Source organism: Echeneis naucrates, chromosome 6 (genome assembly GCF_900963305.1).
Source record: "Echeneis naucrates chromosome 6, fEcheNa1.1, whole genome shotgun sequence".
NCBI classification, from domain to species: Eukaryota; Metazoa; Chordata; class Actinopteri; order Carangiformes; family Echeneidae; genus Echeneis; species Echeneis naucrates.
Genome location: NC_042516.1, coordinates 16,076,741 through 16,097,690, shown reverse-complemented (window position 1 = coordinate 16,097,690; position 20,950 = coordinate 16,076,741). Strand labels below are relative to the sequence as shown.

Sequence of the window (20,950 nt, the reverse complement as noted above, 5' to 3'; positions counted from 1 at the left end):
CTCCCACCCCACTCTTTGTCGTCATCCCTTTCATTTCTCCCCTGTGATTCTCGGTGTGTCTGTTGTTTCTGGGCCTTTAGTCCAGTGTGCTGCGGGAAATTTCCTTCTTATCGCTCACTGGGCCATTCCTTGCATTCCTGCGATGCTTCCTGGCACTACCGGGGGTCCGAGCCAGATGCGAGACTGTCTGTAACACAAGGCAGACGCTGAGGCCAACTACACCATTCTTGTATCCAGAGCTGTCCCTTCTGATGAGGATGGGCCAGGTGATTGATGAGCAGAAAAAGGATGAGGAGCCAGGGAGGCAAGGGAGTGGAAACATAAAAAGGCAGTGGTGGCAGGGGCGTTATGATAATGCCTGTGAACTCTGTGCCAAAAATAGAAAAGTCAGGATAGCTTTCATTACTGAGTCCTTGGCTCACAGACTGTTATTGATAGAAGAAGACACGTAAGGCATTTTAAGATCTCCAGACAGAGACATTTGTGGCTAATTGGGAACAGCAGGGGGTCAAAGTCCACATAAACATTGGGAACGAGAATAGCAAGATTAGAATAACTTCCATTTCATTCTTCTTAGTCACAGCCTTCCAATGATAATGGTGGGTTGGTAACAAGGCTTTTGTGAGTTCATGTAATGAACAAAGAAAAAAGCAGAGGACAAAGTGGGGTTATAACAGTTCATGCAGATGCACAAATACAGTAAATGATGGCCATCGGACTTGGAGATAATAGAAATGGCGGTGACAAAGAATGCACGCAAACACATCACTTCCATATCTTACTCTCACTTTTGCAGAGATAAGATGTCCAAGAAGTATAGGGGACAGATAGTTCAGTTTATATAAACATTTACAGTAAATGTTTCTTTCTCTACAAGAGAATGCAAAAAAAAACAACAAAAAAAACCCTTCAACTTCACAACTGCCGAAATTTCAATCTATAAAAAGAAGACAGTGCATCTTCTGTGCCGCGCAAAATCAAAGTCATTTCAAACCAAAGTTGACATTTCAGTGAACTTGAGGTCCAACTCCCCTCCCTGTGCGGTCACAGCACAGCTTACTAAATGTGGAGTCTTTTTGATTTCCAAACATTTTCAAATGTGCTCTGCCTCACAACTGTTGTGCTCTTTTTCACCAATCTGTACTCTTTTTCAAAACATAAACAGTGACAACATACGGATATGAAATTTCCTTTCCTGTGTTTGCTCTTAGTTATGGTGAAATTTACACACTCTGCGTGGCTGACGCACAGGAAGTGGTCGGCGGAAGGGCCGTAGAATCAATACAGCTGCCCATGTGCTCTGTTATAAGTTGTGTTATCTGCTATCATTGTTATGGGAGGTTGATTTATGATTGTCAGCGTGTAATGAGCGTTAATTTAATGAATGAACAGGGATGATGGGGCCCGAAGTGCGTCAGCATTCACAAAATCAGACAGGACCTGTCAGGTTTAAGAGGGCAGTGGGTTATAAATTGTTTTCAATGCTGGTGGTGAACTATCTGACAGAGCACACGTAAGCATACGTGTTGTTGTGAAAGTATGTTTGCGTGTCTTTGTCGTTTTGCCTGCGAAAGGGCATCTTCTCGTCCATCTGACTTTGGTCATGATGCATTAACAATGTCACTCTACAGGGCAAAAAGCAACGTCGCACAAGTGTTCTTCCCTTTGTCTTCCTGCTCCCCTCATCCTTTCCTGTCGTCTCAGGAGGCGCAGCAGGCCCCTAACAAAAACTCACACACACACACCCCTCCCGATTTCCCCTGAACGTTTGTCAGCAGCTCTCAGCTTCCGTAGAATAACACGACAACTGCCTCAGTGCGCATCTGACGCAGACACACTGCCAGTAATGGACAGCTTTGATACAAACACACAGATATAGTAACTCTCTACAAATCATTGTGAAAGTCCGACAAAAGGGTCAGCGTGTGCACGAGTAATGTCTCCCAGGTAACTATTATGCACACGGAGGAATGCACCAAATATAGGACTGTCACACTCCCTCTCTCATTCTTTAGCTTTTTTCAGGTTTCTGGGGGGGGGGGATGGTCACTGAGGCAGAGATACCACAGCCAGGTGATAAAAATACTTCAGTCTTGACATGCACATCAGGTAAAATTAAATTTGATAAAGTTTGTACTGTTTATATTTCATTGATTCTCCGGCACACCAGACAGACAGCGCCACAGAAAACAGAGCGACCAGGAGGAGACAAGGATGTGAGATGGAAGCTCACATCCTTGAGTGAGTGTGTAAGAGAAAGTGAGAGGGAGCTGAGGGGGAAGCACATTGAAAGGAGGACGAGATGAGGAGAGGGATGCAGACAGGACACGCAATGACAGGGGAGGAAAGAATGTTTAGGGCGAATGAGAACGGCAGAGAAGGGAGCTGGAGGGAGCTCCTAGACAGGCCTGGGCTCTCCGCTGTATTAACACCAGTCTGAGATGGAGGGAGCATGGAAAGAGTGTTTGCACAGTAAAAAGTTCCTTTTGCGTGGGTTGCTTACTTCCCGCTGTACTCCCCCACTGCAACCCCGACTACCCCCCCACCCCTTTCCTTCCTTTTCCCTCTCACACTCTGTCTGTGACCTTTTGCTCCAACAAGTTCATTCAGAGATTCCCTTGCTGGCAGATGCAATTGCTTGGGCACAGCAAGAGTACGAAGGGAATGCAAGCAGGTGAGCAATGCAGAGTCAGAGAGGCAGAAGGTTTCGGCTGAGTGTCACTGTTACATGCTTGTACGCACGCACACACGCACGCACATGTACACTGTGTTTTATTATAGACCACAAACTCTGGTTTCCTAAGAAAATAAGTGCTGTAAATGTGTGTTTAATAGAAATCTGATTAAAATATTTCGCTTCCCTTGTTTCTGCTCTCCTTTTCATCTCTGCATCCTGTCCTTTGCACAACTCTGTGAGCTGAGCCTGGGGAGGAAACCTGCAATAATGATGGTGGTTAATGTCATACTTTAATGGTCTAATAAAAAGGCAAAGCAACAGATGCACAACAGCCATATCTTTCTTGAGCGGGCCACTGGCATGGAAAAGGAAGAGAGCAATTGAAACGCATAATTTGAAAATCAAGTCCATGGGGAGTTTTTCAAAGAAAGCCTCGCCAGTAGCAGGGAGCTTTTTTTTTTTCAGGGGGTGGGGGGGTGGGGGTCTTGTCATATATCCAATTCAAAGAGCGCAATGGTGCATTAACACTGATCTCTGACGGTGATAAAGGGAAAGTTAGAGACGTCATTTTATTGCCCAATGACTGCAACCCCCTTCTGTGTGTCAGTATCCCCCCCTCCAGCTTCCCAACTATTAACACACTCACTGGCTCTCTGACGTAGGTTGAAGTAAACGGGGGCAAGTGGAGGGGAAAAGGGGGATAAAGCGATGATGGTGATGGGTTAGGAGTTAGCGTAAGGTTACCATGACAATTCCCCAGATTGCATACCATGCCAGAGTCATGCACTTGGCAGCACAGTAGAGAGGATGAATGGGGGACAGAATGACGGAGTAGAGAGAAAGAAGGCAGGAGGTATAAGAGGTCATGGGGAAATTTGAAAGCGTTTTGTTGCAGGAGAGTAAATATTAACAGTAATGAGTCGGACTTGTGGCTTTCCTTTTGAATGTAATCTCGGAGTTTATTTACTTGGGCCGTGCTGGAATTCCCTGAAGGAAATGAAGCTGCAGCATAAAAGTGATGAATTTATTACTAGTTCTTCTCCCAGAAACCCTTTTACCGTCCTGGCAATGTTGCATCACGGCCAATATTTTAACTGTTTACATATTACACTCTGAGGTAGACAGAACATCAGATTTGACCCTGTCTCAGTGGATAACTGTTTTATCATCATGGAAATGAACCTGCAGCAATAAAGATTTATGGGCAAACCAACATTATCAGAATTGGCAAATTGTGGTATTTGTTGTCACAATCACACCATAACTCTAATCACACTAAAGTAAACAGCGAACAAAAATCCCCAACATAATAAAAAAAGCCAATCTTTATCAAGCATTTCCTTGTCAGATTAATAAGCTATGAAGAATATGACACTCATACTACAGTTTGGCAAATAGTGGATGAATTGAGCAACTGTGTGGATTAACAACCCAGCAAAAAGTGAGTGAAGAGTGTGAGGCATTCAAATGATTTGAAGCCAGTGTAATAATGTGTGAATACATGCCATGGCGCACAGGAAACCTAGTGTAAAGTATGACTGAATTGAGTGAAGCTTGTGTGAGTAAAGTTTGTCTGGCAGTGAGGCTGGCTGGCAGGCCCTGTCACAGGTTCCCCTTCCTCTCTGATGTCTTTGAGGTCGTAGTCTGAGTGTCTCACTCTGTTTCTCCTCCTATGGTGGTTTACACAGATTGGTGATGTAATGGGTAGCATATGAAGGCCACACACAAACACACACACACAGACGCACACACAAACACTGATGTTTCATGCACGTTATACAGACACCGCACTTTTACCACCACATACCCATAATTACACACATATACTGTACGCACACCCATTTACACAAACCCTGGATTCCCCCTTTTCCAATAGGCATGCGCCAATGTGTGCTCATTCTCACACACAAAAAACAAAAGTCTAAACAAAGATACATAACCTTTTTTATTTTGCACACTGACATCTATGCACGTGGGCCCACTCGCACAGACACACACACACTCAAAGGGCACCCACCCAGTGTCATAGTGTGTGAGTGATCAGTGCTGGCGGATGGCCTAACAGAAGACTATGTGCTTCAGAACCACCCAGGAGACCCCCATCATGAGAGGCAGCCCTGAGAGGGAATGAGGGAGAGTGACTAACTTCACTCTTTCTTTTCTTCTCTCCCCAGCTGTGTCTTCAAACGGCTCTTTGATGTGGGAAATTAAAAAGAACGAGTGTGTCAATATCTCCCTACATCGAACCGCACTCATCTATTTCCTCTCCTCCTTCTCCTGCTCTCCTCCTTTCCCTGCTTTTCTTCTCTCCTGTTGACCCGAGAAAACAGAGCATGACCCTTTTTTCACCACAACAACTCTGCCACCCACTTGCTGCCACCAGGCCCTCATCGTTTGGAGGGTGTTTGTTTGTCTGTGTAGGCCCACCACTGGACTGGCAAGTCTGTGTGTATATGTGTGAGTGTGCGTGTGTGCGCATACAAGGCCCACCACTAATTATTTTTTAACCACACCATGAGTGTATGTCTGTGAATGAGGGTCTCCTCATCTCACACCCAGACTCAAAAACGTTTTCTGCTTTTTCCCTGGTTTCTCTCCCTTTGTGTGTGTGCGTATGTGTGTGTGAGTGTGTGTCTGACTCCCATCTGATATGCAGTATGTGTACAGTATGATGCACTAACTGACCCTCTGTGATGAACTGTGATGACTGGAAAGAAATTTTTGCTCTTTGCAACAGTAGGCCATGCTTTACTGCACCTGACTGAGTGTTTCCAGGCGGCCGTGTACTATGTTAGTGCACGTGCCTGTTTGTGTGCGTGTGAAAGAGAGAGAGAAATCACAGGCGTGTGTGTATTTCTGCATGTATCAGAGTGTGTGCTTCTGTGCCAGAGTGTGTTTTGGCTGCGTGACAGTGCGTGCACATCCATGTGCATGTTTTGTGATTTTGTGCCTCCTGTGTTGACCCTATCACCCAACCCACCACCCATCATAACCTTCATGTGTTTACTTTAATGTCCTGCGGTGTGTACAGTATGGGTGTGTGTGTGAGTGCCCGCTCACTGTTTCTATGCAACACTTTCAGAGGCCCCTTCTGGTCTGGACAACAACACCTCTCTCCTGGTCCTATCCGTCTCTCACTCCTCACTCTTTCCTTCACCCTGGAGAGGGAGAGAAGGAGTGAAAAAAAATAGAAGGAGGTGGGTGGGTGGGGGGTAAGGGGGGGGGGAGGGGGGGGGGGGCAGTGGAAATAACAGGCTGCTGTCTCAGGAGGGGCTCTGAAAAAAAAGAGCAAGGGGTGAGAGAAATATGGGAGAGAAAAGGTGTTTGCTGTGTGTATTAGCTCTATTACAGAGAATGTGGCGTGTGTAGCCTAAAAGAGCCCGGCCATAAATTGAATAACACAAGTGGAAACACACTCAGTGACATTTCATCCTTGAGCTCAGCACAAAACACCAGAGAGCACTAGAAAAAGACAGGGGCAGGTCAGACTAGAGCTCCAAAAGATACATGGTTACATGAGATATGCTGATACACATGAAAACAATGGGCTTTTATAAAATGTCTGCAGTGATAGAGAGAGAGGGGGGAAGAGATTTGGAGATGGAAAGATAAAAAGAGGTAGATGGGACTGATTGGCACAGGTAGCGGGATGCGACGGAGGAAGTGCAGGAGATAGGGACAGGACAGGACGGGAGAAAGTGATAGAGGAAAAAAAAAACAACGGAACATTTTTTTAAAGTTTCGCAAAGGGAGACGGGCAGCAGGGAGGGGAGGAGGAAAGAGAGAGAGAGAGAGAGAGGAGGGAGAGAGAGGAGGGAGAGAGCGTGTGTGTGTGTGTTTTTATGAATGAAGTGAGTCACTGCCGATGTGTCATAGGCCCGACGTCTTTATAAAGGAAGTTTTAAACAAGCCTAAACACTTCACTGCGCGCAAAAATTGGACTTACCACACTCGCATCCCTCTCTCTGCATTTCTGTTGCCTCTCTCTCTCCTAACTGTCTAAGTGTCTCTCTGCCTCCAGCACTCCATAAAGAGCACAGGGGCTCATCTCAAACTTTTTGCTCAGGACAGAAAGTTTGACTTGAGGTTGACTTTTACCTTTCTTTTCCTCACTGTCTCTGTGTGTCTCTCTCTCTGAGTGGCTCCAGTCTCCTCTTGGCTCTCTCATTCATTCTGACAACTTTCCTCCTCACTCTGACTAAATAGTGCGAAGAAGAAACCGGAGCACGTGACAATTTCCGGAGCTGAATTTATTTATTAATTTTCTATTTATTTATTTATCTTCGTTTGTCTGCTGTTTCCCCATCTCTTGGATCCGAACCAATATGAAATGTAAGTGACGGTGTGAGTGTGTTTTGATTTTTCTGAATGCACGGTGTGTTAATTATCACTCCTTGTTGCTCTGTCATGTCATAATCTTGAACAGTGTTTGTTTTTGTCGTTTGTATCACAATGGTGTGCTATCGCCCCTTTATTGACATACAGTTTTTTTTATTTGGAGGTTTAATTCTGAACTTGACGATTTACTTTTTTTTTTTTTTTTTTTTTTTTTTTGCAACAACTTTTCTAACTTTTACCTGACTAACTTTATTCCCTCAGCTGTTCAAGTTACACCAGGATAGTGAGCTCAGATGCTCTTGCAGTGTTGTTTTGGCTGCGATTCTTGTGGTTCACCTGTAATTATCAAGCATTCATCATTTCAACACCACTGCGGTTCCCTTTTAATACTTAGTCTACCTTGTATTTGAACTTGAAAGGAAAAGAATGAATGAGCTTACTGTTAGGGAGTTGACTTGGCTTGGTCTATATAATTTATACCACCAACTCACGTACCTATCCAGTTGCAGGTGTGACAATCAGCAGCATTCATTGCGTTGCTTAAGGTAAAGGAGTGATGGTGATATTCAGTGTCAAAGCCTGGCTTTTTAATGATATAATGATTTGCATTCAGCGTGCGAAAACATGACTCTGACACTGAAGCTCTTCGGGATTCTCCTGCCAAGTCTGGAGTTATTGTTTATATTATGGTGCAATATCTTCCCCTGGAGCTGACAGCCGTGGCCTGAGGTCATTATCATTATAGCGAGATGACAGCGCCTCTCCACTAATTGCTTCCGTTTTGTTCTACCCCTGCAGTGCTGCTCGACTCCTCCTCATCTCTGCTCTTCTCGCTGCTATTGGCTCAGCTGCCTGTGTTCACGTCTGCCTCTCCGGTCCCACAACGGCGGCCCACTGACATGGATAAACTGTCCAATCAGACCAAAAATCTAATGAAGCTCACCCAAGAACTGCTGGTAAGTGAAGATGCAGTGGCGACGATAAGCAGCCTCCCACTGACTGGAGGAGAGGAAGATGGGGCCCTGGCTCCTCCATCCTAATTGAATTGTCAGTGTGAGGGTGGAGGAAGGTGCTGGTGTGTTGCAGCGCTACAGCCTGCTTTGATTGATCTTTTCATAAATGGATTTTGGTGCTAATGTTGCTTTGCAGCTCGCACTTCAAACTACTACCTTACATCATCCACTTCAGTGGAAACACTGTTTGGCTGTGCTCAGCTAGGTTTGCTCAGGACTTCAGTCTGACTTAAGCTGCTTTCATTGATGACAGACTGGTCAAAGTCCATTTGCATGCTTAGATCAAGGCAGCAAGAGCTTCAGGGGAGATTTGACTGAGTGATCTCACTTTTAATCTACACTGCACTCTGGAGGGAGGGGAAGTCTGACTCTTTGTCTATCAGGTCACCTGACTGGTGGCGGTAGCACAAAGATTGGTGGCCAGGCCTGTACCTTTTTCCGGTTCAGTGAACATGCACTCGAAGTTATATCAAGTCTCATGCAGTAAGGAAGAATAAACACCCACTAATACCGACGGTCGAGCAAGAAACATGATGTGGTCAAAAGGAAAGAGAAACAAAACATAATGTTCTTGGAATTGGTTTAATATCTCCACTAAAGACAAACTCAGAACTACATATTAGGACAGTCCCTACATTCAACTAAGCCTGAACTGCCAAGCATAGCATCTGTGAACTGACAGCAGAGTATATGACATGCCTGTTTACATAGAAACATGTTTATGTTCTGTGGTTAGTCTGGAAATGTGGATAGAGTTGGAAGCGTTTCTATTCTATCAAATGTGAATCACCCGCACATACTATGCTGACAATTCTGGCCCAAATCATACTTTGTTGACAGTCAAGTGAGTAGGAAAATCAGATTTGAGAACTTGGCCAAGATTTGGCTCCAGCTGGTGATTGTGTATCAACACTGTTTTAACAGGTGAAAAAAAGCTGCATCATATCTCTGGATCTCTGGTTACACATGACTGATCCAGATTTTATTTTTGCATTATGCAAATATTTAAGATCTTTTGTTCAGTGGATGAAATTAAAAATAGCTGAATACTCTCTCTAGTCTTCGGTTCAGAGAGTATGTGTGTAGATCTCTTGCTTTAAAACAATGCTCAGATATTTTGAAGCAGTAGTTGAGTCTGTGATGTGAAGAAAGAGCATTATCAAAGAATGTTAGGGACAGTATTACACGGTGTTCAGTAATATGACAATATTTTAACTTCATCTTTTATCCTCATTGCATGGGATTGCAAAATGTTCATAACGTTTCCTGAGTAAGGAAAGATAAATGGAATGGAAAAAATGATGCAAAAAATGATGAAATTGATGCTGTGAAGAGAGAAAAGTGTGTGCACGTTTTCATCATATCTTTTGACCTGACATGTATCTGTGTGAGTGGGTCTGAATGTGTTTGCATGCATACTGTATTGGTTCCAATGTAGCTATGTCTGCATACAGGTCTGCGTATGCATTTTTGTGGTCGTGTGTGTGTGCATGTTGAGGTCTCTGTAAATAGCCATGGTTGTGTAGGTGCGGTGTTTAGTGTTTTGCTTTCAGTCGCCACAGCAAAGTGACTTGATTGAAATCTAAAAGATTTATCACATTCCAGTATTTGCATTCAGGAAGAAAAAGGCTGGATGCTAGGCTGTTGGGTGAGGTCATGATCTGCGATGGAGAGAGCAAGAAAAAGGAGGATAAGTGGGAGAATTAAAGGCTAAGAAAGATGGCGCAAAAACCACAAGAGATGAAGAGATCAGAGAGCCAACTAGATGACAAGCCAGTGGTGTATGTGTGTGCATGCATGCACATGTGCATGTGATGTTGCATGTGCTTGTGCACCTGGTATGAGACAGAGCAAGAACGAGAGGGAGAGAGAGAGAGAGAGAGAGAGAGAAAGGAGAGGGGGAGGGAGAGAGGGAAGCAAGAGATGGAAGAGGACAAAAGCAACAGAGACAAAACATTGGACCACAAACATAAGTGGGCCATTATAAAAGACATGAGTGAGCGACATGAGAAACAATGCTGTACATTCATGACTTAACAACAACAACACAAACAAGTGGAAGTAAACAGTAGAGCGAAAACAGCATAACCGGTAAAGGAAGCTTAAAGCACACACAACCTGTTTACACAAAACATTTCTCAGCAGCCATCATGCTAATGTTGTTATTTTCCTCTACTGATTGGAAATGACGCAAGACGCATCGGTCATCTGCATTTATCCCCTTTCATTACTGCATTAGGCCAACATATTTAATTCTAAATTGTACTAGCACTGAGTACAGCTGCTTTTGTAAAGTGGGATTTCAGAAACCTGCACCTCAGGTTGTTTATCCCCCTCTTCTGGCCACAATGGGAGCTACATCTGCTGTCAGGACGTAGTTTACAACGCATCTCAAGCTGGGCAGCAGCACTGCGTCATGACATCTTTTTATAGCTGTGACCCTGGAGTTTCCCTACAGCCCTGTGTTGTCTGTCCCACTTGAAGCTTTCTTAGTCACTGCATATGTTGTTCTCCTCAGTCCCTGTAGAAAACATCCTGTGGGTTCAGGTCATTTGCTCTTATTGTTGACATTTGGAGAGGCAGAATGTGGGTGAACTTACACTGACCCAATCAACCACACTCCCCTCAGTGAGAGCTACTGTCTCTAAGCACAGAATGCAGTCATCCAATCGAGGTGCTAGACTAATACTTTCCTCGTGTTGCCGTGACTTGTCTCAGGATGAGTAAAATTGCGCTGATGCAAGTTACTAATGGGCTGCTCTGTGTGTTGTTTTCTCTTTCAGAGGGAGCATGCATTTGACTCAGATGTGGAGCCCCATAGATTCAGGTCACTGCCAGAAATGAGCAACAGATCAGCCAATGACTTCAACAATCTTGAGGTAATGCTCTGATAATGCATTTGTGTGTGAGGGGAGAGTTGCTGGTCTTTTTCTCTCCAAACAGTTACATCTTGCCACACCCAGGCTGAGTCTCTAAAGTATGTCTGTGTTGTTTCTAGCTGAAGCCCACACTCTCTCAGCTGCACGCTGACCTGAAGCTATATGAGCACCACTTTGAGTGGCTGAACAAAGTTTCAAAGAAGCACCACCACCCTGGAGTGCCCAAGCTGGTCGAGATGATCAGAGAAATGAAATCTCTCATCAGCCTGCTGCATCGTCAGGTAAAAAGTTCAGCTTCCCTTCTCCAACCTCAGTTGAGTTCAGGATTAAATGTGAAATCACTCGATGGAAATTTGAGCAGTAAATGGTTTAATTGATTTCATTTGAGTGATTTTTCTCACGTTTGTTTGCTTGTCTCTTCTTCCACAGATGCAACGAGTTGAAGCGCCGAGGGTGGCTCCAGCTACCCCCTCTCTCCCGCCTCACCTCCCCTATCAGTTCGATGTCCTGCAGTCCAGCCATGAGCTTCTACAACACTTCAAGCTCTTCTGTGATTGGGCATACAGAGCATTCATCAGCCTCAAGCCCAAAGTTACTGCAGTGCAATGATGACCAATGAACTATTTGGTTGCAGAGCCATGAGCATACCTGGAATCCCGCCTCAGCCGGAGGGGAATTAGGACCATGTCAGTGGGCATTGTAGTCAATAGCATCCCTTAAGAGGCCTAAACACCAGCCAATTACATGTACATTGAAGAATGTTTTCTTTCCATCAATGAAAAGAGCCAGTGAGGATGCACTACACTGCAGCCAGTTATGACCATCAAGATTCCCGTTAAAGCAAACAACCAGTTTAACTATGATGATCAGTTCATTATTCCCCAAACTTTCTCCCAAAGGCCTTGTTCATGACCTTGTTATTTATGTATTTATTTATTTATTGACTAGTTAGTAATTTATTTAATTTTATTTATTTGAAGTTGTAATGTGTCACTCTCTTTATCTTTATTTCTGTATTAACGTGAATTTTTTGCCCACATCTTTGTAAACTTTCTTGTTGTCTTGTGTCTCACTGATCCTCAAGAAAAACATAGTAGCACTTCCTGAACCTATAGCTCTGATAACGACTTTTGTTTCGATTAACTTAATTTACTTTCTGTTTTTGTATTTCTTCAGCCTTAATTCGTCCAGTAGATGTAGCATACATTTTGGATAACCAATTTTTCACTATCTCTCACTCACAGTGCCCTTAAAAGTAAACGTTTTAGATGATGAAAATGGCATCTTCTAACCATGTTATTTGTGTCACTTATTGATGTATCGATTAATGGCCTATGAAATGAATTATTTTTATTTGTAAATGTCAGGATGGCAGCCAAAGAGAAGTGAATATTATCCTTAACATGGGCAGAGTCTCTATTTTTGATGCCTGTTTTTTGCATCCTGCATGAGGAGGCATATTTAATGTTGTGGTAAAGTTGTATGAATGTGCCCTGTTGCCGAGCACTGATGGACCTGATTAAATTCTTTGCACAAACTTGTTAAGGTTAGCCTCTTGAATTAGTGAGATGGCTGATTTTTAACATGTGCTTTGGGGTAGAAAAGTGTGTTGTTGTTTTTTTTTTTTTTTGGTTAAACACCCAAAGCCTTAAAATACTATGTATTGTGACACTAAGTTCTGTACAGGTGTACATAAACATATAAGAATGTAAATTGTTGCATACAGTGCTTTGTGTGTTATGGTGTTTTCTATAATATAATGTAGAATACTTTACCAATTTTATCACTATAATTTTTTGTTCATTCCTATTCTAGTATTTGTTACAGTATTGACTATTTATTTAAGTAACTTGGTGGATCTATTTATTTTGTGCTGCAGCGGAGCAAGTCTCCTGTCTTTTTGTACTTTTATACAGTTTTTATTCCTATTTACTATAATTACACCATCATGTTTAAATTATTGTTGTAACATCAAGTTGCCTCTTCCACACACTGATTGGCCTCAATGTGAAATATGTGCCTTGGTGAAATAAATACTAAAGAATGTGCACAATGGATCTGAGTGCATTTTTGCATGGTAAAGTCGACAGACACATACATGTACTACATTACCCATAAATCTGCGCGCTATTGTAAGAATATAGCGGACACACAACTAAAGCTAAAAATGTTTTGTAAACAGTTTCTGAAGATAATAAGGTGTAATAATATCAACAATAGTTACAAATCTTGAAATTTGTATGTAAGAAATATTTTTAAATGAGGGTTACAAACGTCAATCTGTCTGTTGAGGCTCCTGTCCAATAGCAGTGTCTCATCTATCGGAGCAAACAGCCAATCGGCGCCGCTGTTCTTGGGAGGCGGCATCGGGCGGAGAACTGCTGTTAGTTTGTGCTGTGTTTATTGTTAAGGTTGTGTGGATTAGCACTGCGGTACCCACTTCATTTTCCTAATATCAACAAAATAGGTTTAAGATGAGTTAAAGATGCTCGGTGAGTACTGCTCCGGCCTGAGTCCGTGCACATCCGTCTGCAGCTGTTAAACGGAGCTATTCCGCAGTGACGAGGGCTAGATTAGCTTTAAATGCAGGCCAGTAACTGTTTGTGTTTACACCGTGAAAACTGGAGCTAGTCGTTGTTGCCGCCGGGTTTGCACAGTCCACTGGATACATTAGAGTACACTTATAAAGCAGCTTTGTGTGTAACGTAGCTGTAAGCTGTGTGTTTTTGTGTTAGCGGCAGGCACCGCACTGCGGGGACCGACGGCCAGAGGAAAGACGGCGGCAGGGAGGGGGGGACCGCCAGCCTCATAGACCGGAGAGTGGGAGGGAGGCGGGGGGAGGAATTTAAAGGGGCCCTTCTCAGCAGGAGTTACAACTTATAACACTGTTTATTTCCATTTCAACTCATGTCAGGCCAGTCCTGAGCTCTCCACTTTGGGATGGCAGCTGGAGCCTCCTGTGGCTGACAGGGAAGGAGTTACCCAAACACAGAGAAGAAAACATGGCGAGGTGAAAGAAAACACAATGATACTGCTCTAGAGCTGACCCACACCAGTTTCTTAGGAAAACTGTCGTCTGCCACCAGCTCGCCCTGTAATGGCTAACTCAGTGGCCTTGGTGGTCCAAGCAGAACTGTTACCGCCTCAGTCCACCACCTCCCTCTCTCCTTTCCCATCCCTGCTTGGCTCTGGAGAGGATGGCGAGGACGACCGGGAGAGAGGGGAGCTTGTGGAGGGGGAAAAGGGGGTGGTAGAGGGGGGAGAGGAGGTGGTTCTGGACATGGTGACATCATCTGTGTCAGGACCAGCCCAGCAGACCAAGCAGTCGGACCATCCCTTTCAGTGTCTGGACTGTGGCAAGAGCTTCAGGTGGTCGTCCAGGTTGACTCACCACCAGCGGAGCCACAACAATGAGAGACCCTACCGTTGCAACCTCTGCCCCAAGGCCTTCAAGGGCTCCTCTGCTCTGCTGTACCACCAACGGTATACTTTAATGATACTGTGACATACTTTTATTGCCCCCACCACCACAAACTGTCTAAAATTTTATGATTATGTTCCTGAACATCCAAAATGGAGCAGTGAGAGTCAGTAGTGTATGGGTTAGGTGTATACAAACAAATGAGGATTTTAACACCCTAACAGGTTCATACAGCACGTACCAGAAGCCAAAGGCTTGAAGTGCACTCTCATTAGCTTGCAACAAAGTCTCCAGCATTCAGGGGTGAGAAACCAATGTGATGTCAATATACCACTAAGATTGGTAAATACATATTGAGAAAATTGATTATAAACTGTAAATAGTGTGTCAAGGTAATGCTGTTTTTTTTTTTGTTGTTGTTTTTTTTTTTCCCTTATAGTGTAACATTTAACAAAACAATGGGTTCACCCTTAAATAGAATACTAATAATTTGCAAATCCAACAAATCAGCTATGTGTTGGACCGGATTTTAACAAATTGTTCTGCAAGTCCACCTGAGCCTGCTTGGAGATAAAACTTGAAAACAGGAAATTCCTGCTCAGTATTAAGTGAAGTGAATCATAGTGGGAGTGAATATTGGCAAGGGAGAAGAGTTACAGGACCATATCATAACAGCCAGAACAGTACATTTCAGAACACTGGAGCCAGGAAATTTAAGGTAGCAGATTACTATCTGAAATCCATAATGAATAGTTTTTTATTATTGCAGCGACTCGACTGCCAGTGAAGCCTAAGAAACTATTGCTCTGTATTTCTACGCTAATTAGGTGTCAAGCTTTTAATAACTCTACATAACCTTGCTATCCCACTAAATAGTTATGTCTATTGTAGGTCTCACTCAGGGGAGAAACCTTACAAATGTCAAGACTGTGGCAAAGCCTTCAAACGCTCCTCTCTGCTCCAGGTGAGACATAAAAATTTTAGAACAAAGGAAAAGAAAAGTTTCATTTTGCAAAGGCCTTTCCATCTTTGTCTGTTTGTCTTCAGGTCCATCAAAGCGTCCATACTGGTGTGCGTACCTTCTTGTGCCCCTATTGTCCCTTGACCTTCAAATGGAGTTCTCACTACCAGTATCACCTTCGGCAGCACACTGGAGAATGTCCATACCCTTGTGACACTTGCCCCAAGGCCTTCAAGAACTCAAGTAGTCTACGCAGACACAAGAATGTCCATCTTGGTCTCAAGCCTTACACTTGCTCGGTTTGTAACAAATCCTTCACTCAATCCACTAACCTGAGGCAGCACATGAGGATACACACAGGGGAGAGGCCATACATCTGTGGCGAGTGTGGACGCAGCTTCACACACTCATCAAACCTGGCACTGCACAAAAACTCTCACTCCAACCTCAATGCAGGAGGGAAGGAGGGTAAAAGGGGAGAGGATGCAAGGAAGGAGAATGAGGTAGTGGAGGTGGTGGTAGGGACAGAGGAAGTGACATCATCCATGTTGACGGACATGGTAGGATTTGTGAGCCAGGAAGGAACTGATGGAGTTGGGGTGGGGATGGAAGAAGTGTTCCTGTCAACCACCTCATCCAGCCAGAATCCAAGCCTTCTCCCCCAGCTCACCCTCACCCCATCTGGGGAGGATGTGTGTGCATCTGGGGCTATCGGAACAGAGGTTCACCTGAGCACTGACACCGGGGCCAGTGTGCTGCTTTATAGCTGTGGCAGCTGCAGTCATACCTTTGGCACACAAACAGAGCTGGAGGAGCACCAGGCCATCCACATAGCTCCAGAGCAGAACAGGGCCAGTGGAGAGACAGGGCCTGGGCCAGGGATGGAGGTTGGGGATGGGCTTGTTGGAGCTGGACACCTGCTAGCTGACTTTGAGGAGGTGGTGGAAACTACCACAGTGGCTGAAAATGGACAAACAACAGAGGTTCTCCTTGGACTGACAGAAGGTGCAGATAGCAACAATGCAGTAAGTGATGGGCTCAATCAGATAACAAATAGATATAATATTAATTTAATCAAAATAAAATTTTGTATCCCATGCTGTAAAGTCAATAAGTTTAAACGGAAGCTATGGGGTTTTGATTGTGTTACTTCCTTTGGTCTGTCCTCAGAATGTGGACACCACCCAGGCCCAGTTTGACCTGCTGCAGAGCTTCACCGAGGTGACTCAGAGCTCTGAGACCGTTCAGCCAGAGGCCAGAACCACATGGGCAGGGCTGTCATGTGGCTACTGCAGTAAGACCTTCAAGACCAGTGGAGGCCTCAATAGACATATGTCACTGGTGAGGATTGCTTTTATAGCAGCTCCGCTACTGGCAGAATTACACAGATACAGATATCCATGATAACCTTCATCTCCGGTACTCCTTTTCTGTTTTTCCAGATGCACTCTCTCTCATCACAGTCCCGCTCCCAGTTCAGCTGCTCCGCCTGCGACCGCTCCTTTCCTCTTCTCTCCTCACTTCTCACCCACCAGCACTCCCACACTCCAGAGCAGCGTCTCCTGGCTGAGGCAGAGGCGGAAATAGTGTGCCCTCCATCCCTCTCTCTGTCTCTCCCCCTGCCCTCCTCTCCCAGCCAGGCAGACAAGCAGCAGGAAGGCCAGAGGGAGATACATGTCGACATCATTACAGTTGGAGAAGAGCAAGAGGAGCAGCCAGCCAAACCGACCAAAGCCCCCAAAAAGACAGGAGCCAGCAAGAGCACACCTGCTGGAGGTAAAGGCAGAATGGACTTCAGGACAGTGGAAATTTATGTAAAAAAATTTGTCAGTACATTAGGAAATTCAACCCATCACCTATCTGCATGTGAATTTTCGTATATACGTTCCACCGGCACTGGTATTTTCATTAATGCAAAGCTAGCCGTGCTGTATTCATACTGAAAATGGCTGTCATCGGAAATGACTGGCAATCAGGAAACAAAAAGAATGTTTAATTCTGTAGTTCCTGTGATTAAAATGTTTTGTTTTTGTTTCACACACTTGCATACAGAAAGGCCATACCGCTGTTCAGAGTGTGGAAAAGCCTTCAAAGGTTCATCTGGGCTGAAGTACCACATGAGAGATCACACTGGGGAAAGGCCCTACCGCTGCACTGAGTGTGGAAAGAGTTTTAAAAGGTCATCCCTGCTTTCAATCCATCAGAGGGTAAGACTCACTCCTCTGTTGTGTTTTTCTGAGACAAATGAATTGGAGCTAAATTTCAGGAAATGTGATCTAGTTTAATTAGAAAAATTAAAGAAGGCCACGTTCCTCTAGTTTACAGGTGGTGTGACTCTCCAGTTTAGAACATACCCCGGCAGATGATTGATGTCTACAATAGGCAAATCCAAATAGCAATAACAACTCATTCCTGTACAATAACACACTGCCGTTACAGCACTCTCACAGCTAAGCAGATTTTATCACACAATGCTTCAGCTGTAACAGTCTTTATTTCATGTGATTTAATATTCCTTGTGCCATGTTGTACTCATTAGAACACACACTCGAAGTCACAAAATATTGGCCAAGTTTATAGCCCACCAGAAAATATGTCCAGAAGAGTTTAGAATCTTGATTTATTAAAAAAAAAAAAAAATTGAGTATCGGTTTTGGTGGGGCACTAAAAACTTGCAGGTTATTGCCAAAAAAATTTCAGTAATGAAGTTTTGTTTTACCTATTACACTTTACTCAGGTACACACAGGTGTAAGGGCGTTTCAGTGTCCTCACTGCCCACTCACTTTCAAATGGAGCTCTCACTACCAGTACCATTTGCGGCAGCACACAGGTGAGAGGCCATATGTGTGTAAAGAGTGTGGTAAGTCCTTCAAAAATACCAGCTGTCTGCGGCGACACAGTCAGATGCACTCTGGACTGCGGCCCCACATATGCTCCATCTGCTCCAAGTCTTTCTCGCAGACATCAAACCTTAAACAGGTCAGTGTAAAGATTTGGCTGTGAACTGAAGTCGATTCTGTGTTATTTGGATTCCATCGTTTTTTCTGATCTCACCAACTGTTTTCTGCATTTCTCTTCTCTGTTCCGTTGGTTTCTTTTCTCTGAGCAGCATGAACGCACCCATTCTGGTGAAAGACCCTTTCAGTGCACACACTGCAATAAAAGCTTTACACACTCCTCCAACCTTCAACTCCACCTTCGCACACACTCCTCACGCAAGGACTTCAAATGCCCATACTGCTCTAAGGAGTTTGTTATGCACTCCTACTTGCAGAGGCACATCCGTACCCATGGCAACAGCGTTCCCATGCCCTGCCCTGCCAGAGGAGGTAAAGATGGTGTGGCTGTGAAAGCCAGTGTTGGAGGAGTAACAACAACCACAACCTTGCTCAACCCCATCACCCTGGAAGCCTCAGGAAACAATGGCAGTCTGATTGTGTCCCAACCAGCACTTAATATTCCCCCCAATACATCCCAGAACTACTTTATGATTCAGACAGCCAGTGGCCTGCAACTCATTCCTCTGTCATCCCCAGCACCTACCCCTCCTCCTCCTCCACCACCACCTCCGTCGCAGCCCCAAAATTTCCTCCTGCTGCAGTGTCCCTCCAACAACGGCAGCCAGTCCAGCTTGATTCTTGTTCCCACAACAAACAATCCTCCACCAGCTCTGGAGCCACAGACTCTGCCCGTATTACAGACCATCCAAGCACTACAGCCCGTCCTAAACCAAACACAGACTCCAATACCCCAGTTTCCAACTCTATCACAGCAACAACAGCAGACCAGGATCATAATCACCAACAACAACAACAATGCAAACACTCCAGTTGCCACACCAACGCATACCCTGTCAACTAACTCTCTACTGACTAAGCCCATATTGGGGAAAAGCACACGGACAGCACGGGGCAGGCGGGGCCGCAAACCCAAAGCTGCTCTTCAGAAGTCTGCAACAGCTACTGTCAGTCATACTGCAGCTGGGGCGTTGTTATCAACAGACGGCAACACACAGAATGTTGCTGCAGCTGACACCACCACATCACCGTCATCTGGTTCCCATTGTTCTTTATCAACATCTTGCACTACTGTTCCAACATTTTCATCCTCTACCTCTGTAGTTCCCACAGCGGACACCTCAGGAGCCCCATCAGCTGTTACCACGGTTACACCAGCCGCCACCGTAGCCACAGCATCAGCTTGCAGTCCTATCAAAGCAACTCTGGAAAGGAAAACTCATACCACTGTTGAGCAAATGACAACAGGGGATACCATTACAGGGAAACAGTTTGTATTGTGCTTTGATAATGAAGAACAGACAAAGGAGGGGATGAGTATTGAGGAGGGTGGGGACTCGTATGTGTTACAGTTTGAAGGGGATGCAACAGCAGGGGCAGTTGATGGGGGAATGGGTGGAGAGGGAAAATCACTTGTGCTTCAGTTTAAAACGGATGGGCAAGGTGAAGGAGAAAAGGGAGGGGATAATGGGGGGTTGATGTCACTTCTTCACAAATGGGGTGGAGAAAAGTCTGAGAGACATGCCGGAGAGGAGAGCAGCCAGGGCGAATCTTATGTCCTCCATTTCCACACTGAGGCACAGGACAGCAGTCCCTCCAGTGCCACCTTCAGCCAAGGGCAAGACAATAGCCTGCAGCTATCTTGCACACCAACTCAAGGCTTGGTACCCCTTGATGGGCAAGAGGTGGTGTTTGAACTGGGAGGTGAGACCAAAATGGAGCAGGAAGCTGAGGAAGGCATGCAGATGATAGCCCTCATACAAGGTGAAGGGGGAATTATTGGGGAAGAGGGGGCAGGTTGCAATGCTGCAAATGGTAATGTTACTGAGAGTGGGGGAAGTATATTTCAACTGGAAAGTGGAGAGGAAATTGTCATAATTGAGGTCAGTACGAGTAGCTTAAGGGAAGGAAGAATGGAGGGTGGGGGGGATGGAGAGCTCTCACAAAGTACTGAGGTAAAATATGAGAATACAAATGCAGAGGAAAATGAAAAGTCTGTGAAGGAACACAACTCTGCAGCCAACACAGAGGTACAGTCGTGCACTGAAGACACAATAAGAAATGGGCCTATAGCTAAATCTAAAGACGTACATTTCTCTAACTAAAATTTCAGCAGGCATGTTAGAGGAAAATGATGTGTGCGAATGAATGCCTCACTAATGGTGAGCCGAGTGTGTTTGCACTTTAGCCAGTTTGAGTTCTTCTGGAACTGAGAAGTTCCTGAGTACTGTGTTGTAATGCCATGGTGCCACATACTAGAAATGTTATACATTCAAATGGGCTGTACATGGACCTCAAAATATTCCTGAACATATTAGTTTAATTGATGCTGTCATTGGCAGCATGTTTATTAAGTAAATAAGTTTGTGAATAAGTGTTGTAAATTGCCTACTTTCTTCCCAATTGTATTAATAAATTGTAGTAATTATTAATGAATGTTTCGTTTATTTTATTTATTTATTTTTTAATCTTTTTTCTCTCTTTCTCTTTTTAAGTTTTAGCTCAGTTTAATCCGTTTTTATAACCTTGCAGAGAGCTCAGGGCCTTTGGACCCCCCCTTTACGCCGTCGGTCTGTTCTTACGCCGCGCATTACGCAGCTCAGATTATACGTACGCAAATGGCTTAAGTGGGCGCATTGAAAA

General features: G+C 44.5%; 2 protein-coding genes across 2 annotated transcripts; both read left to right on the top strand.

Moving 5' to 3' along the window:
- Positions 1–6,618: 6,618 nt before the first annotated feature.
- On the top strand, positions 6,619–12,435 carry il11a (interleukin 11a). Its single transcript, XM_029504135.1, has 5 exons — positions 6,619–7,009; positions 7,814–7,971; positions 10,812–10,907; positions 11,027–11,188; positions 11,337–12,435. The coding sequence occupies exons 1-5, from the start codon at positions 7,003–7,005 to the stop codon at positions 11,514–11,516; spliced, it is 603 nt and encodes a 200-aa protein (XP_029359995.1). The 5' UTR covers positions 6,619–7,002; the 3' UTR covers positions 11,517–12,435.
- A 1,742-nt stretch (positions 12,436–14,177) lies between these two features.
- On the top strand, positions 14,178–20,733 carry znf628 (zinc finger protein 628). Its single transcript, XM_029503924.1, has 8 exons — positions 14,178–14,390; positions 15,220–15,292; positions 15,376–16,314; positions 16,460–16,630; positions 16,732–17,065; positions 17,342–17,496; positions 18,027–18,269; positions 18,400–20,733. Exons 1-8 carry the CDS (start codon positions 14,188–14,190, stop codon positions 20,410–20,412), a joined length of 4,131 nt encoding a protein of 1,376 aa, XP_029359784.1. The 5' UTR covers positions 14,178–14,187; the 3' UTR covers positions 20,413–20,733.
- The last annotated feature ends 217 nt before the right edge of the window (positions 20,734–20,950 follow it).

What these genes read in the sequence shown, in the direction of transcription:
- il11a (XM_029504135.1), top strand. An exon ending in AGCTCACCCAAGAACTGCTG is followed by an intron (nt 7,972 to 10,811) that starts GTAAGTGAAGAT and finishes TTTCTCTTTCAG; the next exon opens with AGGGAGCATGCATTTGACTC. An exon ending in TCAGCCTGCTGCATCGTCAG is followed by an intron (nt 11,189 to 11,336) that starts GTAAAAAGTTCA and finishes CTTCTTCCACAG; the next exon opens with ATGCAACGAGTTGAAGCGCC.
- znf628 (XM_029503924.1), top strand. Translation starts at nt 14,188, where the DNA reads ATGGTGACATCATCTGTGTCAGGACCAGCCCAGCAGACCAAGCAGTCG. An exon ending in AACGCTCCTCTCTGCTCCAG is followed by an intron (nt 15,293 to 15,375) that starts GTGAGACATAAA and finishes GTTTGTCTTCAG; the next exon opens with GTCCATCAAAGCGTCCATAC. An exon ending in AGACATCAAACCTTAAACAG is followed by an intron (nt 18,270 to 18,399) that starts GTCAGTGTAAAG and finishes TTCTCTGAGCAG; the next exon opens with CATGAACGCACCCATTCTGG.